General features: G+C 40.0%; 1 protein-coding gene across 7 annotated transcripts in view; it reads left to right on the forward strand.

The window, feature by feature from the left end:
- Positions 1-17,833, forward strand: part of sbno2b (strawberry notch homolog 2b) — a 63,175-nt gene that overhangs the window by 41,345 nt on the left and 3,997 nt on the right. For 5 of the 7 annotated variants that reach the window (XM_026159744.1, XM_026159743.1, XM_026159745.1 and 2 more), the window contains 27 exons: positions 3,319-3,492; positions 4,973-5,059; positions 6,014-6,119; positions 6,238-6,398; positions 6,490-6,623; positions 7,243-7,333; positions 7,463-7,606; positions 7,760-7,877; positions 7,968-8,073; positions 8,225-8,378; positions 8,486-8,662; positions 8,925-9,022; positions 9,610-9,692; positions 9,977-10,159; positions 10,354-10,475; positions 10,564-10,695; positions 10,844-10,979; positions 12,332-12,444; positions 13,991-14,062; positions 14,264-14,372; positions 14,477-14,548; positions 14,640-14,783; positions 14,882-14,976; positions 15,960-16,052; positions 16,145-16,276; positions 16,891-16,967; positions 17,190-17,380. In XM_026159744.1, the coding sequence (XP_026015529.1) occupies positions 3,319-3,492; positions 4,973-5,059; positions 6,014-6,119; positions 6,238-6,398; positions 6,490-6,623; positions 7,243-7,333; positions 7,463-7,606; positions 7,760-7,877; positions 7,968-8,073; positions 8,225-8,378; positions 8,486-8,662; positions 8,925-9,022; positions 9,610-9,692; positions 9,977-10,159; positions 10,354-10,475; positions 10,564-10,695; positions 10,844-10,979; positions 12,332-12,444; positions 13,991-14,062; positions 14,264-14,372; positions 14,477-14,548; positions 14,640-14,783; positions 14,882-14,976; positions 15,960-16,052; positions 16,145-16,276; positions 16,891-16,967; positions 17,190-17,380 (3,304 nt within the window). The remainder of the gene's footprint in view (positions 1-3,318; positions 3,493-4,972; positions 5,060-6,013; positions 6,120-6,237; positions 6,399-6,489; positions 6,624-7,242; positions 7,334-7,462; positions 7,607-7,759; positions 7,878-7,967; positions 8,074-8,224; positions 8,379-8,485; positions 8,663-8,924; positions 9,023-9,609; positions 9,693-9,976; positions 10,160-10,353; positions 10,476-10,563; positions 10,696-10,843; positions 10,980-12,331; positions 12,445-13,990; positions 14,063-14,263; positions 14,373-14,476; positions 14,549-14,639; positions 14,784-14,881; positions 14,977-15,959; positions 16,053-16,144; positions 16,277-16,890; positions 16,968-17,189; positions 17,381-17,833) is intronic. The other 2 variants (XM_026159746.1, XM_026159748.1) reach the window with 2 other exon arrangements.

A 17,833-nucleotide genomic window follows, 5' to 3' on the forward strand; every position in this document is an offset into this window, starting at 1 on the left:
TCCTTACCGTAATATGTTGGCTAATATTTATTCTAGCCTAAATTTTGTTTTCACATCTTACGATTATGGACTCACTGGGATTTTTTGGTAAGGGCTGGAGATTGTGTGAAACTGTTTAAGGTTACTCGTCATGCAATAAATGCATCAACTTTAGCAGATTAGGGAAATAAAGAAGCTAAGCTGCTGGTGGGCGGTTATGTTTAGAAGTGTATTTTTCCAGTTCTGATTCTTAGAGCTGATAACCACCATCTTCAACCACAAACACCAACTTCTACTGCTCTGCAGGCATCTCGTGTGCTGGAAAGGCTCTTTGAGGTTGTTTTTCACTGCCATGTGCCTACATTAATCATCAACAGACAGATAACTGTTATTATCCAGATACTCAAGTACAATTTACTGCTGTGGATACATGATGTTCAGTGTTCGTGTTCATATGTGCCGGTAGCTTCCATACAAAGCTTCTTGCAGTAAGGTAATTGGGAGTGATTGTTGCAGGCATTTGGTCAAATGGATGACTGCATGTGTTGAGGGTTTCAACTTTACTGTAAAGAGAGGATATAATACTGGCTTCACAATTCACAGCAGAGAAGAAGCTGAAGTGAAAGAGGAACATGTGAAAAGCAAAAAACAGGATGGTGGACAGATGATGTGAAAAAGCATGTGCATGGACTTTCACATGTTTCGCTGTTGTACAAACACAGTTTTTTTTCCCACCTATTCCATGAAAATAAAATAAAATGTGTAATTTGGCCACAAAAAAACACACACACACAGATATTTGTTTTATTGCGCAACAGATACAAAGAGTGCAAAGGAGAAAGTGTGAGGCAGGATTAGCAGTTATATGATTGTAAGGCTGTGAGCTGTGGAAGGAGCCAGATTACCATCAGAGCAGTTGGAATTCAAGCCTTATCTCTGCTTGGCAGGGCCCAGTGTTAGGAGCAGTAGATGGAGTAGCCCTGGGTATAGGCCTGCCGGGGGACAAACACTGCTGCCTCTGTTACGCTCTGCTTAACAACTCGATTAGCATGGTTCTGAGGTTGGACATGTCTGGGTTAGCACCCACCAGACTGCCGCAGTTTTCTGTGATTCCTCTGTATCATTTTGGTTGTCTTAATATAACAACACTGCAACAGCAAAGCACATAATGTTACATGGTTTTACAAGATGCAGAAAACCGAGAAGTCTCATCATAATGTGGCGCTAAGCAATAAACAGCTGGCATACAAATTAGCCATTTTTGTAGAATAAATTAAATTAGCCCTTGTTTTCTTTTCAAGCTTGATTGAATTCATGGTGATGTGCAAAATAAGAATCGTTAAGGTTTTGAGAGTTTCATAACCCTAACCGGCTTTATGAGGAAAGCTAATATGACAGCTGTAGGTGTAACTCAGATTAGATTATATTTAGGGGGTTTTCTTTTGTGTTGTTTGTTCATCAGGTCTGTATTTGTATCTAAACTCATCTTGTAACATTTTATCAAATTTGTGGTTAAGTGTGTTGTAAGAAAGACAGGCAATACTTAATAATTTTTATACGTGTGTCTGCGCTTATGCGTGTGTTTCCGCAATTATGCCTCAGTGGAACGATGCCTCTGGTGACACTGTGTCCTTTTTCCAAGCCTTGTTGTTTATTCATTTATCCCAAGTCAGAATTGCACAGAATGGAGGGAGCAGGGAAGGGAATTAGGACATGGAATAGCATGAGGTAGAAAGTCACATAGTTGATAGAATAGAGAAACAAACTAGTAAACGGATACGTGATATAAAAGTGATATAAAGTGACCAAGTTGCGTGTTTGGGAGTGGTAGTATAGGACACCCACTCTTATCTACAACTCTTTCTCCATACAAAAGCCAGTTGTTCCAGTCAGCTGTCCGTAGGCTAGAAGAACTTTGGAGAGTCTGATTGCAGAGCTCATGCCTGATCTTGCCCTCAGGAAGCGCACACATACACAAACATGAGGAGAAAAGGAAAGAGAAAGGAACAGGGAGGGAGCTGTAGAGCATAAAGTGAGCAGTAAACACTGATAAGCTTAGTACACTTTACAATCCACAAACATCCACATAATAGGTTAATAAGTTGCTTTGTTTCTCTAATGTCACAAAGACAAAATACACAAATATGTATGTAAGCAAATGTGGGGCAGAGCCACTTTTTCTCTGTTTGCTGTTTATAGTCCTTCCTGTTCACCATTCCTACGTGATGTTGTCATGTTAACACTTTGAGCTCTACGTCTAGTCCTCTCATGCTTGTGAAACATTTTCTGTTGAACTGTGAGTAATGGCTAACAGACAGCCATGACAGAAGTTCCTGCAGCTTCTCAGTATTAATCAGTCCTACCGGATTGTTAGGACTGAGTCAGCAGCTCAGCTAATGATTCTGCATGATTATGGACTTTTTTTTCTTACTTTTGTTCTGTAAGCATAGTATTGTTCTTCCCACAAAGCCATCTTCAGTCCTTAGAGCTTATTGTGTTTTAACAGAGATCACCTGTGGCCATATAACAATATTGGTGGTGGGGGGTATCAACATTTGGAGAAATGTTGAAATTTTCCCAAATTTCCAAATAAGCACGTTAGTCTCTTTGGGGAAGTATTCACAGTTGCCTCGTGGTCCCCTAGTGGGTGTATGGGGAACAGTGTGTTGTGGGAATCTCCATACATTGCCCAGAGTGTATTTATACACCGACTCATTTATGGACGTCACAAAGAGATTTCTCCTCTGTTGAGTTTCTTGTTGTCATTCAATTCCTATCTCTCCAAATACATGTTTATAAGTCTCAGGGGGCCTAGGGGTGCCTGTGAGGGGCTAGTTAAGGAACATGGCATGCTAATGGTTTGGAAATGATATGAATAGAGGCGCGACTGGAAGGCAGCCATAGCTGAAATGACAAACATACACACAAGCAGCCTTATTGTGCCTTCCCCTCACGTTCTACTTCACGTGCTCATTCTCACATCTGTGTGTAATTATATTTTGTTTGGGCTACTCTTGTTACACCCAAATAAATGTAACTTGGCTAAAATCCAGAATGAATACGGCTCTTTTATTATCCAAACATCACTCCCATTCATCCTCATGCCACACCTTTTTTCTTTTGCTGTTTGGTATTGGTGCCGTGTCTGTTACATTTTTAAAAAAAGCTTTTGTTGCGCCCCCTTTATGTTGCATAAAGCTTGATGGTGAGGGACCATGTCTGGATGTGGGTATAAATATTGTTTCTTTATTTAGAGATCTACTGAACTCTCTGCCCTAAATTTTGTCCCGTTTTAGAGTTTACCTTTAACACCTCGTCCCGTTTTTTCTTTGCCTGCAGGACCTGCCCTGCCTTGATGACATCTCCACAAACTCTCTGTTCTCCTCTCCGACTGACTCACTGTCGGAGTATGCTGATACCCAGTCCTTCATCAATGCAGAGAACCTGGACACAGTGCCCACAATCTGGGACGTCAGCACTAGTACCACCACACCAGCACAGAGCCAGTTAGAGGTCAGTAACAAGCACTCGCTCACATGTCATTACCAGAAAAACTGGTTACCACACCTTTACCTCTTACAGATATGATATGCAACAGACTTGTTTGCCTCAGCATACGTATGTCTTCACTGGGGGAAGTTGGCATCGAATAACAAACAGTAGCTAAGGGTTATATTGTCCATTGTATCCCGTAAACACTAGTGCTTTCCTGCCTTACGACTGCGTCTGCAGCCTGGCGGTGAAGTGGTTAGCACTGTCACCTCCAGTTTCCTCCCACATTCCAAAGACATCCATGTGAGGTTAATTGGTGAGTCTAAATTAGCTGGAGCTGTGGATGTGAGATAGATAAAGCGCTGTTTTAATGGGTGAATGTGGCTTGTAGTGTAAAGTACTTGGAGCATAATATAATGTTGATTTAGTGTTCCACTCTAAGTTGGGATTTTCATGTTGTGGCTGTGCACAAGTCCATTCTTATGAAGTATAAGCTGTGAATTAAAAACTTCTAAGCAGCAGACACAGCTCTCATATAGTAACTGTGCAGCATATCTTTTGGTGCATATCTACTGTCTTTCTTATCTAATATCATTATCATCTTTCTGTGCTGTTAGCACACCATTTTACCACCTACCTAGCTACCAGTACGTTTGTTAATGTGTAGTTTTTTGCGTTTAATTCATTGTACAGTGAAACCTTCAACTACGCACCGATGTGATGGTATTTAATCTCACATATTTAAGCCGTTAAACCTCTGAGCACTGGTGGAAATGACACAGTTATTTTATTCATATTGAATTCTTATTACATATAGCAGGAGAGTCATTTGGTGCCGAGGTTGTACAATGGTTTTCCCAGTTGATTTTACAGTTTACGCTGTTGCTGTTTGCAATGACCAGTGTCTCGTCTTTTCATTCAGGAATTATGTTTGTATCCATTAGATAAAATTTGTTGTTGTTAAACATTTCTCTTTGGTCATTACATTTTTTAACTGTTTTCTCTGTTGTAGACAAATTAGGAGTATGCATGCACTTTCATGCTCTCTAAATCAGTGTCCCGAGGAAAGCAACTTTGTTTTCAATAGTTGTTCCTCTAGCCTGCAGTTTCATTCCTGTTAAGCTCTCTTTGAATTAGATGGGTCCGTGGATATCTTTTTGATATGATCAGAGTACATTTATTTTCCCTGCTTTCTGAAAGCCTTTTTATTTTTTTCCTTTTCATTCTGCCCTCATTTCGTTCATTATATTTCCCAGACTATATTTCCCATGCCTTTATCTTCCTTTCATTGTTGTTGTTGTCATTGCTGGCTTTTCACTGCCAGTCAAATAAAATGCATTTTGTTTAGTGCAGCTTTAGGAGAGTGCCCCATCGCTCTCGTGCACATGCATATAGACACAAATGCACAGGCAGATTACTCTCGACTTTCTTTGCTTTAATCCTTCTTAGGCACAGTGTTTTATTTGAGTTTGTATTTCTTTATTTTATGTTTTTTTGACAGCAGAATGGCACCAGCAGGTTTCAAGGCTTGGCAAGTTTGGAGGATATATCTGCTATTATCAGCACCCCACCTTTAGGAGGATTCCAGGTAGTCACGTTAACCTCTCCAGTCTGATGTTAAAGTTAAACTCCTTGAGCTTACTCATCAGTAATCATATATGGGAATCATATATAAAATATAGATTATGTTTTAGGTCTTATTTGCAGCAGCTGCAGCAGTTCACTCAAAAAATATGCCCAAAATCCTGTCTTGAAGTAATTTGATTTCCATGTAATTCCATTGTGTTATATTAGTTCAATGTAAAACACTAAATTTAATGGAATCTGGTCCAATTAAATGTAATTGATTCGTATATGTTTAGTTAATACCCAGCATATTTCCCTTACTGATTCATTATTTGAATAAATAAACATTAGATATTTACATATTTCAGTTGCATTTTATTCAAAATTACTGCTTCATGTTTAGGAGGGCAATTCATTTTTTTGAGTGCATCTTTTAGATGTTTTACACTGAAAACTTAACATGGCTCTCATCTGGGGGTCCCGTTGAATTTAGCAAAACTTCATAAGGTAAATTGTAATGCTCCTGTCTACCATCTGTATTACCACAGGTGACAAAAGCATGGCGGCATATTGTACATGCCACAAATGTACATTACATAAAAAACAGAGATTACTTTGACAGGAAAAGAGGCATTGTAATATTCAGCTGACTGTCAAAAAGAGGTCCTCTCCGTTTCCACTCTCTCTGTCTTTTGTCTGCTTGACTACATTTTTCAAATCTCTCAATTCAATCTCCTTTAATTGGCTTCATGCATTTTATTCACTTGTTATTTTGCTAATTTTCTGGTTAATATTCCTTCTTAAGGAACTTTTCCAGTGTGCATTATCGTCATACTAACTGCTCACCTACTTCTAAATTTCAGCAGTTTTCTCTCTCCTAACTTGTCTTCACCTAAGCTGAAACAACAAAATATTATTCCCAAATGCAACGCTTGCTGTTGTGATTACATTACTGAAGTCTCTGTGGTGCTTCCAGCCTCAGACAACCCAGGCAGCAACAGAAGAGGAAGAGGAGGCCGAGGAAGAAGAAGCAGAGGAACTGGGACATGTAGACACATACGCTGAGTACAAACCTTCCAAATGTAGGCCACTTGAATGAACTTCAACATCAGTTCACCCATTAATTTGTCTGCCTTTTTCCCCCTAATACAACATGACACTCAGTTTATGGTTAACATGTTTTTTTCCTCTTCTCTTCAGCCACTATAGGAATTTCTCATCCTGACATAGTGGTGGAAACAAACACTCTATCCAGTGTCCCTCCTCCTGACATCACATACACTCTGTCCATCCCCGAGTCAACTATTAAAAATGGTCTGCTGTCTGCTCTGCAGCTAGAGGCTATCATATACGCCTGCCAGGTACACATACCAGCACACAATACATGAAGCACTTTTAATGGCGTGACTCTGGAGGCATATTGATCATCATTCGTTCCTTATGCACCCTCAGCAACATGAGGTGATCCTCCAGAACAAGCAGAGGGCCGGCTTTCTGATCGGAGATGGGGCAGGGGTCGGAAAGGGACGCACTGTGGCAGGAATCATCCTGGAGAACTACCTTAAGGGAAGAAAAAAAGCACTATGGTAAGAGTGATAAACATGCTACAACAGATGGGCCAGTAAGAGGCCTGTCTGCATAGTCTGCCGTTTTAATTAAAGCACTCTTAGCAATTTTCAGAAAACGGAAAGACTACGTGAGTTATTTGGTGACCTTTTCTTGACTTCTTCATTACAAAATCACATGAACAGTTTTGGTAAAGTCATAGGGCATTTGAAATCGGCCTACGGAAAATATTTATGATGTGAGCTCGGTGTAATTTCAAAACTATATAAGGGAGTTCAGAAGGTTAAACTGGAGACAGAAATTACTTTCATTTGGATTCCTACATTCAGTTTCTACCAATATTAAGACCAAACATCTCCTTTTATCAGTAAATGTGAGCTTCTAGAAAAGCAATGCAAAGTAGGATTTGTATGAAACTAGAGAATGTTAAGAGTCACCTGTTCCATGAGGCCTCAAAAGGTTAGAGTCAAGAAAAACACTTCTGAGGGGAAAAAAGGACATGACTAATGCGGGCTATGATTAAAAAATAGATCGATTTTCTGATTGGGATTTTTGTCCACCTGCATGATATATCCTGTTTATGCACAGTAGATTTACTGTATGTCAAAGTCGGCTAATTTCCCCTGTCTTTTCCCTCAGGTTCAGCATATCCAATGACCTGAAATTTGATGCAGAGAGAGATCTCAAAGACATAGATGCACCGACTATTCCTGTGCATGCTTTAAACAAGGTGAGTTCAGGTGGAATTTGTGGGTCAAACTGAGAAAATTAGAACAGTTGTTATGTGTGCATGAGCGCAATCGGTGAAGTAGAGCGAAGCACTATTGTGACTTGTTTAATATTTGTTCTGTTCTAACAGATAAAGTACGGTGACACAGCTACCTCAGAAGGAGTCTTGTTTGCAACTTACTCTGCACTGATTGGAGAAAGCCAAGCAGGAGGGCAGCTTCGGACGAGGATCAAACAGATCCTGGATTGGTGCAAACCAGAATTTGATGGAGTTGTATCCTTTAATTTTAATGCCATATTCTTTGTCAATCTAACATAAGCTGTCCTTCGATATGTTGTTCCACATGATTTTCTGACTTAATTTTAACAACCACACATTCAGCAGTGGTTTTTGGTATTTTTTGTCCTTGACTTTGCATCAATATAGATTATTTTTGATGAATGCCACAAAGCCAAGAATGCCACATCTACAAAGATGGGCAAAGCAGTTCTTGACCTGCAAAGCAAGCTGCCGCATGCCAGGGTGGTGTATGCCAGTGCCACAGGTAAGCTAACACACAAATAAACATTCTCGGGCAGGAGAAAAAATACAATAGTAGACTTTAAATCATCGATTTCTGTCATGTCTGTTCCAGGTGCCTCTGAGCCAAAGAACATGATTTATATGAGCCGACTAGGAATTTGGGGTGAGGGCACACCCTTCCGAACCTTTGATGACTTCCTGCATTCCATTGAGAAGAGGTTTGTGGGATGAATTTCACTCTGAAGTTTTTATGTTTTTCAATCATGTGGATCTGTATCTTCAAATTACTGGAACATTCCTTACAGTCAGATTGTGGGAACGGCTGTTGACCAATGATTAAGTTATGTTGAATTATTTATTTGTGTACAGAGGTGTCGGGGCCATGGAGATTGTGGCCATGGACATGAAAGTGAGTGGGATGTACATTGCCAGACAGCTGAGCTTCTCTGGGGTGTCTTTCCGCATTGAAGAGATCGGGCTGGACGGTGACTTCAAAGAGGTCTATAATAAAGCTGCCAAACTGGTGAGGAAATTCAGTGACAGCGTCTGCTGTATTTATATGTTCTTATCTTATTTGAGAAAACTGACAAAAATTTAAACTGAGAATTCGCGTCTGGAATCTGTTTCTAGTGGGCCGAGGCGTTGAAAACGTTCATGCAGGCAGCTGATGAGCTGGGCATGGTCAGCAGGAAGTCTCTTTGGGGGCAGTTCTGGTCGTCTCACCAGCGATTCTTCAAATATCTCTGTATCGCTGCCAAGGTCCGCTCCTTGGTGGAGCTGGCCCAGAAAGAGCTGGAGGCCGGAAAGGTGAGCATAGCACACTGTTGAACTTTGAGTGCATAGATTGTATATGTAAGAGTGCTAATTTGAAACATAGTTTAGTCAGTTGTGTGGGGGGTTTCAGTTCTCTGTGAACAAGCTGGTTTGATTTTGCTTTAGTTGTTCAGGAATTCCACATGGATTTTTGTAATATTTTCCATCGTGATTAGCAGAAGTGAGTCCTAGTAGAAGTTTACTTTAGGTAACACGGCTGGGTCATTGATGTGCGTTTGTGTGTTCTCCACTGCAGTGCATCGTTATTGGACTCCAGTCTACTGGAGAATCGCGCACCAGAGAAGTCTTGGATGAAAATGACGGGCATCTGGACAGATTTGTTTCCGCAGCCGAGTAAGAGAGTATTTCGTCTGTTCGCTTCTGTGTTTCTGTGGTGATGGCTACATATGAAAAAAAAAAGACTGCCTGTATCTGAGTTGCAGCTCTTTTAAAACTGAATGCCGAGCCATAGGTGATAACTTTGACACTATTTGAAAGAGTGATTTTCTGCTTGCTGAAAACTATAGTCACAGGTGTCTTCTGTTTCGTTTTCTTGATACACCAAGCTGTCAAATAACAAGAAAGTTTCAAGAAGGACTTTGTCATGACTACATATAGTCATACAGGTCATGTGACATTCTTCACCAGTCAAAGCAGACAACCTTTTATTAGCTGCTAATTGACCAATGACTCATTTGTGAAAAAGAAGAAAAGGAAGTTATAAGAACTTGAACTTGGTTGACCTTAGGTCTGTCACAGCAGACATGCCTTAAAGTCTGAGTGTATTAGTTCACGTTTTCATCTGCCTATCAATACCTGGCACTCATAATTAGGTCAGATCAGGAATACTTGTAATGTCTAATTGCCGCAACAGCCCTAATGTGTTGTGGTTGCTTTGCTGTCAGTTTTAAAGTCTGTTATTCTGCTCTTCTTTGCTCCAGGGGAGTATTCCAGTCTCTTGTAACAAAGCATTTCCCTTCAGAGAAGCAAAGCAGGGAAAAAGCTCCAAGTAACAAGAGAAAACGTAAGTGAATATGAAGATTTAATACAACACTGTAGGATGTTCACCCCTAAATGCTGTCTTTTACAATTATTTCATGTACCAAGTGTTCAGTGGACATTTCTATAGTTTTTGTAGCAGTAAAATTGCTCATGTTGTGATTTATAAGTGTATTTGGTGTATTTAGCCTAGCAGCTGGTACTATTTATTCTCAGTTAAAGACATATTTTTTAATCCTATGTCTATTATTGGCCTCTTTTGTGTCGCTTTTGCTAACTCCAATCTCATGCGGTTTAACTAACAATCAGGGAAACCCAGAGGTCGCCAGCCCAAAGTACCCAAGCACAGTATAGAGAACAACGTTGTGATCAACATCACTGATGACAGCAGTAGTGACTCCGATGGCATAGACACAGACTCCAACTCTTCACCAGACTCCCTGCTAGATAATGACGATGTCATCTTTGTGAACCAGACTAGCTACCAGACAGGTAGGCACCATTTCTTTTTTTTGTCCTTCAGCTTGTGTTGTCAGTAACAGTGATACACTGGAAGGTGCTTGTCATTCAAACAGATGCACATCTACTTGATAGCTGCCACTGTAGCCTCACATACCTTGCTATTTTTTATAACTCAACCAGCAAGGGATATATTGTTAATATCTTCCTCTGATTTGTATTTACAGCCAGAATAGAGGAAATGAAGCAGGACCTCCTCAACAAAATAGCAGAACTGGGAAAAGAACTACCTCTCAACACATTGGATGAGCTCATTGACAAGTTTGGTGGACCAGATAAAGTCTCTGAGGTATGACCCTCAACTACAAGCTAACCAGCAGCATCACCTGTCACCTTGACATGTGCAGCTGATGTATATTAACCCCTTTTCTCTCCAGATGACTGGTCGTAAGGGTCGTGTGGTGCGGCGGCCTGACGGCACCGTGCGTTATGAGTCACGAGCTGAGCAAGGGCTTACGATTGACCACATTAATCTCAAGGAGAAAGATCGCTTCATGAGTGGAGAGAAGGTTAGATATTTTACAGTACAAAAAAATGAATCACTGTTTTCATGACTCGAAGGGCTTCAGATCAGATTTCACCAAACAGTGAAATGCTTTAAAAACATTGTTCAATAAGACCTTTCTCCACCAATAAACAAAAACCTGTTTCCTGTAGTTGGTGGCCATCATCTCAGAAGCAGCGAGCTCTGGGATTTCCCTGCAGGCAGACAAGAGAGTGAAAAACCAGAGACGCAGGGTTCACATGACCCTGGAGCTGCCTTGGAGCGCAGACAGGGCTATTCAGCAGTTCGGTAAGTCAGGAAATGTAATCTAACAAAGAGGCTTTAAAAGTTAAAGAGGAGTACATGATTAGAAATAAAAGAAAAGGGCATTTTTTGTGTTATTAACTTACATAAGGATGTCGGGAACCTTTTTTAGACTGAATTTTTGACCTGTCAATATAGTCTGTCTGGTTAAGTTTGTGTCAGACTTCACATAATGGCTTGAATAAAGTTTTTCATCAGTGGTTAACTTTGTCAATGACATAAGTCTTTTTTTTTTCTGTTGATGAGTGATGTAACCAGTTAAAAGGCTATAAGGCACACTGGACTTATTTTCCTCTTCATCGTAGTTACATCAGCTTTCTATTCCTTACTTCCTTTTAAATTTACCCCTGTGACAAGCAGCAGCATTGAGGTGAAAGGTTGAAAGAGCTTTAGAAGAAAGAGAAGAAATGTGAAGAAGTGTTTTATGTGTTATTTTCATATTGCGATATTCAAATTGAGACAAATGTCTCGCTGAAGGTTTGTTGGTAGATAGAAGCTGTGGTTTCTTTCAGTTACTCTACTTGTGTGGGCTGAACATTTGACCTTTAAAGGTGTTACAGCTGCGAATCTATTTGTAATTAACACCACAAACCCGATCAGTATTTGATTTTTTTATATACGTAAATGCCAAAGCAGAGCACTAAACTAAATAAGGTCATCAATTTTCTGCTTAAACCACCTCAGTGATTCTTCAGGCGGACTAAGTTTCTCATACCGAGAAGCTTAGTCTGACACTTACATATACACACACACATACTGTACAAACACAGACATGCTTATTTACTCATAAGAGGTTCTATGGAAGTTGAAGGGACTTCCTTAGAACAATCTTGTGTAAAGAGTTTTTGTTTTCATTTTTAGGTGGGAGGATCTGAGTGTCAAGATCAGATTTCAGTCATATGACTGGAGATCTTATCATCTCACCAATAATGTCCTCTTCATACTTTTCAGTTTCTAATTTATTGTTTCTAATCGCACCTCACTAGTGTACTGTACTAACATATAACTTGTGTGTGTGTTATTTTATTTACATTTATGGGTGTTTCATAGTTAGTTGAGATTGGCACAGCCTGTAACATAAAAATGAGCTGTTGTAAACCAAACGTCATCACAAAAATGTACAATACCTGATTTCTCCTACACATAGCAACATATCTTGCTTGTTTTATTTATCTGTATAAAGGTTTTACAGGATGTTCATTAGCAGTACAACGCTTATCTGTAAAGTTAAAGATTTGAGATTGAAGGATTTAACAGTCAGACAGTAGTCTTAATATCTTTAAATGTTTTGCATGTACAAAAAATGTCTTATTGCTATTTTATTCTCATCGTTCCAGGTCGGACTCATCGGTCCAATCAGGTGACAGCCCCTGAGTACATCTTTCTCATCTCAGAGTTGGCTGGGGAGAGACGTTTTGCCTCCATTGTGGCTAAGAGACTAGAGAGTCTGGTAAATATGAACAGTCTTTCAGTTGTGTGTGGGTTGGTGTTGCATTTGCTGTTGTTATTTTGCACAATTATCTTGAAGTGTCTCTCAGGGGGAAATAGCTGTTTATATGTTGTTGTCTTATGGAGTGTGAGAAGAACTGTTTCAGTGTAAACAGAGACGATCTGAGTTATGTGTTTATCGATCGGAGTGCTCCGGGCTGTTCGTGACTCCGCCGTTCATTTCTTAAACCTGCCCTCACCCTCTGTCCTTCCTGTTGTGTGGGATACTCCCTAGTCTTAAAGCGCTCCATAGTCTTCTTTATTGTTGGTTCCCTTGATGTTATATCAACTTTTCTCCACAAACCTCAAGAGATTCTGGGTCTTTCCCTTCTCCAGCTCAGTAACGGAAAACTGAACAAGCAGAAAAAGCAAAAAGAGGTTGTCTGGATAATTTATAAGTGTAGCTATTTTCCGTAATTATCGATGCATTTCTGCACTAGCAGCCATTTATTTCCATAGTGACACAGCATGACAGTTCTTTTGGGAAAAGGGCAGAGAGGGTGTAGGGGATGGTGGTTACAGGAAGTCATTCCTGCATTTGCCAGCTATGTGTGGTAAATCTGTATCAAGAATATGGCACGTGGTCTGCCTGCCTGCCTGCCTGCTTGAACTTGATACAGCTCCAGTGCACACATTTCAGTCGAACTGAACAGCTGAACACCTTTGCAACAGTCTGACTCCAGATCAGCAGTCAAATCATATTTGGCTAAAACATTCATTTGTTTTGGTATCTTAAGGTTTTTGCCTGTGTGAGCAGAGCTAGCAGCTGGCTTTAAGACTGATCCACTGTTGACTTTGTCTAAATTTTCTGTTAACTTTGTTGCCTACTTCCATCACACGTTGGACTCACTGCACACTCGGTCTCTTTGCAAAATGTTGTTTGAAGATTAACTGAACCACAATATCATGTCAGCACGTTGCACATAGAAAACGTTTGTTTTCACACCTGAACCTCGTGGGTTTCCTTTGACACGTTTGGGCCAAGAGCGGGCTCTGCATCCTCATGCATTTACACTAGTGTGTGTGTGCGTGTGTCCTTATTTCAGTGTTTTTGGGGTTTGTTTGGGTTTTTTTCCTCCGTGTTATATGCTCCACACCCATCACTGGTGCATTGTAGAATCACCTTTTAACTATATATTAACTGAATTGATGGATATGTCAGATAAGCAACAACTGGGTATTTTTATAGTTGTTGTTTTTGGGGGGTTTTCAAATTTTTCAAGTTACTACAGCAGCTGAGCTTTGAAATCAGACATTTCTGGCTTAAAACACTACAAATCCAGAGTAAATTGAAATTGCAAGGCATTATTTTCCAATATTATTTCTGCACAGTAGAATTGCACTAAACAGTGAAGACAGATTTCATAACTTCCTCTGACAGTTTCACACCAGCAGCACCGACTCTGGTTCTGTTAGCGTGACTGCTGATGATGTAAATGTAATATTTTAGTAATAGTAATAATAGTATATTGATTTGATAGTAATACTGTTTGTAATCCACTGTGCAGGGTGCATTAACCCATGGAGACAGAAGAGCCACAGAAACCAGAGACCTGAGCAGATACAACTTTGAGAACAAGGTATGCAAACCTAAGAAGCTTTTAAAATTGTACCCAACCTTTGTATCTAAAATGTTTTGTGCTCTTAATTTGAGGTGTATGGAGTTTGTCTTGCTTTTAGCATTTTATAGCATATTTTATGTAAACACTTAATCTGCAGTGCTTAAAAAGCCTTATGAGATCATCTGTCTTTACTAATTTCACCTTACTTCTTTTTTGCAGTACGGTACCAAGGCTCTGGATAAAATTACCAAAGCAATTGTTGGCTTCATAGATAACAAGGTGCCCCCTCCCAAAGGCTACCCAGGGGGTGATTCCATGTTCTTCAGAGGTATGTTCATATTTTGGTTCAGTGTAAGCAGAGAATATCATCAGCAAATGAAAGTTTAGTGCAGCTGTAGAAAAACGGTTCTGTTTTTTGTTTTTCACTTCCAGACATGAAAGCTGGAATGGTTGATGTTGGGATTTTATGTAAGGAGCCCCGCATTGGAAACAACAATGAGAAAGGTAGAGTATACGGACAGATTTCTTTCTCTGTATTTGGTATTTGAGATGAATAAACAAAATTTGAAGTCAATTGCTTGTTTGTTTTTCTCAGACTGCAGCATTACAAAGTTCCTAAATCGCATCCTGGGTCTGGAGGTCCACAAACAGAACCATCTCTTCCAATACTTCACTGACAACTTTGACTATCTCATAGAGAAGGATAAAAAGGAGGGCAAATATGACATGGGAATCCTAGGTATGGAGATCAAGTGTAATTCTAAAATAGAAGGATGTCAATGAATTCATTCAGCAGCTGCAAATGTTCATCACTTTCTTCTACTCTGTCGCTGACAGACCTTGCCCCAGGTAACGATGAGATTTATGAGGAGACACAGGAAACTTTCTTGACGGCTGGAAATCCTCAGGATGGCCAGGTTGTTCTGTATAAGGTAGGCTTGCATAACTTGATTTCAGGTCTACAAGTATACATTTCTTTGGAGTAGAGCATATGCAATGTTAAATGTGTCGATGACAGTGAAGTTGCATACAGCAGGATTAGAAAAGTATTTACTTCCTGCAGATAACCACAGCAGTACAGTGGCTTATTTGTGAACGGCCAGGCAGAAGTGTTGTTTGATATGGCATTATCAGTAACATATTCAAAACAGTGATGTGCCTGTAGCATCTGCAAAGTAACAGCAAACTATATAAAACATGTAAACTATGACTACACAGGAGAAGGCCTAGCTATGTAATATATATTAGGCCTATGTTAGGTAGTGTTGCCCACAATGGCAATGCTATGCTATGCTGCTTATCTTTTTGATGCTCTTGCAATTTAATGATAATTTATTGTATGTATTAATATCAAAGTTAGAGCACCAGACCTTACAATTTTTCAAATAATATTATTAAATTGCAAACACAGAGTACATTATAAATATCACTGAGAGTCAGTTCATTTAGATTTTTTGACAATACTTGAACGGGTACAATTAAATAAGTTCCTCATAACGTGCAGTCCCCCAGGTAACTCAAGCAACTACCTCTGTAGTTAAGAGCTTGGATTGATGTCATAGTGCCAGCGGTAAGACTGTGATCACGCAGGTTTGGCCCTGGAGCTATGGAGCCTATGTAGATACTAGCAGGTGGCACAGGATAATTACTGGTATCCTCTGCTTTTAGCTTTTGGCTGCAGGCTAACCTACAGTTGATGTTTCAAAGTTGGCAGCCACTCAGGACTCCTGCACAAGAAAACCAGTTTACCCAGTATAAAGGGCGTATTTCATACATACATTAAAGTGGTTGTATTCATGTATTTATAGATATTAATAGTTTCTGAAGTCATACCAGCAGTGTGTAGGTGTGGGGCAGTTTGACTCCCTCTCTTTCACAGCACATGCTTTAGACTCTGATCTTTTTCCTCCTACAGATCAGTGTGGACAGGGGCATGCCCTGGGATGAGGCCTACAAGAAATCACTGAACCTCAGCGGCCATGATGAGGGATTCTACCTGTCTATGAAGGTGAGTTCACGTTATGATAAACAGTTTAACTAACTTTGTCTCTTTGACAGTGCAAAAAAAAAAACAACACTCTCTGTGGCCTCTGTTCACAGCTTCGAGGTAACTATCCATGTGTGCTGCTAGCTGAGCAAGGAAGGGGGAAGAACTTTGTGGTCTATAAGCCCAACATCGGCAAGCAGACTCACCCTGAGAGTCTGGAAAAACTGCACCAAAAGTACAGAAAGGTAAGAGTTTCACAGTCTATTAGTTCTGTCTTTGTATTGGTTTTGTGTTACATTTGAGTCTTTTGATTTTTTCCCCCCTCAATTTGGCATTAAAATGCATCTTTTTTCATTTCTGAAAATGGGGAACATTGGGAAAACACAAAGTCGGACATTTTCTGGACCAAGTGTTCCTCTGTCATTGCTCCGGGTGTATATTTATATATATTCGGTCTCTGCTGCCACCTTGTGGACATTTAGGTGTGCTGACCAGATAAGGCTTAATGCTCTCCAAAGACAAAGTGTGGCAACATTTTACAGACTTAAAACCTTTAATGTTATATATTAATAGTAAATTTAAAGAGTGAGCTCTTATTTTCTTTACAGTTCTGTTGTTTATTAAGGCTATAGCTGTTTCCCTTCCCTGCTTTAAAACTGCTAATCATTGACCTTTCACCATAAGCCCATTGAAAATAACTTGTTTTTCCCCTTTGACACAATTATTGTTTTAAATGAGAAAAGGGTGTAGTTTGTGCTTTGTTTTGAACTTGAAAATCTCACTTCTGCATTGGTAAAAATATGTAATGAGTGACTACTTGGCTGACTTTTAGGCTTTTGCATTTCTTCCTTTTTTTTAGGTGACCCCTGAGGAAGCCAGGGACTGCTGGGAGAACCAGTTCACCTTCTCCTTCAAGAAATGCAGTCACGCTAACTGGTAAGCAGGAATCCACAATGTCCCTTAGGATTAATGAATCCTATCAGGCTGGTAATTATTAGGATTCAGTCAATGGTTTTTAAATCAAATGCCATTCCCAAGAGCTAGCCACGAAGAAATTACCTCCAAATCTCACATCTTGTACCTTAGCTTGCCATACAGTCACACTAAAAGAGTGATTTATGATGTGTTTTCACCATTTCTTCTTTGCTCTCTCTGCAGGAATGGGAAATGTAAGAAAATTGAGGAAGGCCAGGAGTGTCTGCAGGGCATGCGCCTCCGTCAGTATCACATGCTGTGTGGAGCTCTGTTACGAGTGTGGAAGCGCGTCTCTGATGTGGTGTCTGACATCACCAACAGCAGCATCCTGCAGATTGTCCGCCTTAAAACAAAGCAGCATAACAAACAAGTCGGTTAGTATCTCTGACTGCCTGAAGTGAAGTGCAGTTTGAGGACAGCTTCTTCACTGTTCTTTTAATCCCTAAACATCTAGCTCAGAATTTAAAATGTGAATTTTATTGACCCCGATGTTGTTTTGATGGTAAGATGTGGTGCTGCTGTCCAAGTGCTGACACATCATTATCTAAAATTGAGGAAATGAAAAAGTTCCATATTTTCCTTATTCGTTTCCGCTGAGCTCCTGTGCGCATTACGTTAACGCTGACCCACACAGGACGTGTCGCAATTCACCTCAAGATCCATGAAAACACACTCATGATTATTGTCTCTCTACACCGCACATATATCTTTAGTTTCTAAGTTGTTCCTGTCTGATTTTTCTTATTTGGCCATTCATTTGAAGAAAATGAATAGCATGACGTTATAATCAGCTGCCTGTGTCATGTCACATATGGACTTGGACTGCA

Source organism: Astatotilapia calliptera, chromosome 23, assembly GCF_900246225.1.
Source record: "Astatotilapia calliptera chromosome 23, fAstCal1.2, whole genome shotgun sequence".
Taxonomy (NCBI): Eukaryota; Metazoa; Chordata; class Actinopteri; order Cichliformes; family Cichlidae; genus Astatotilapia; species Astatotilapia calliptera.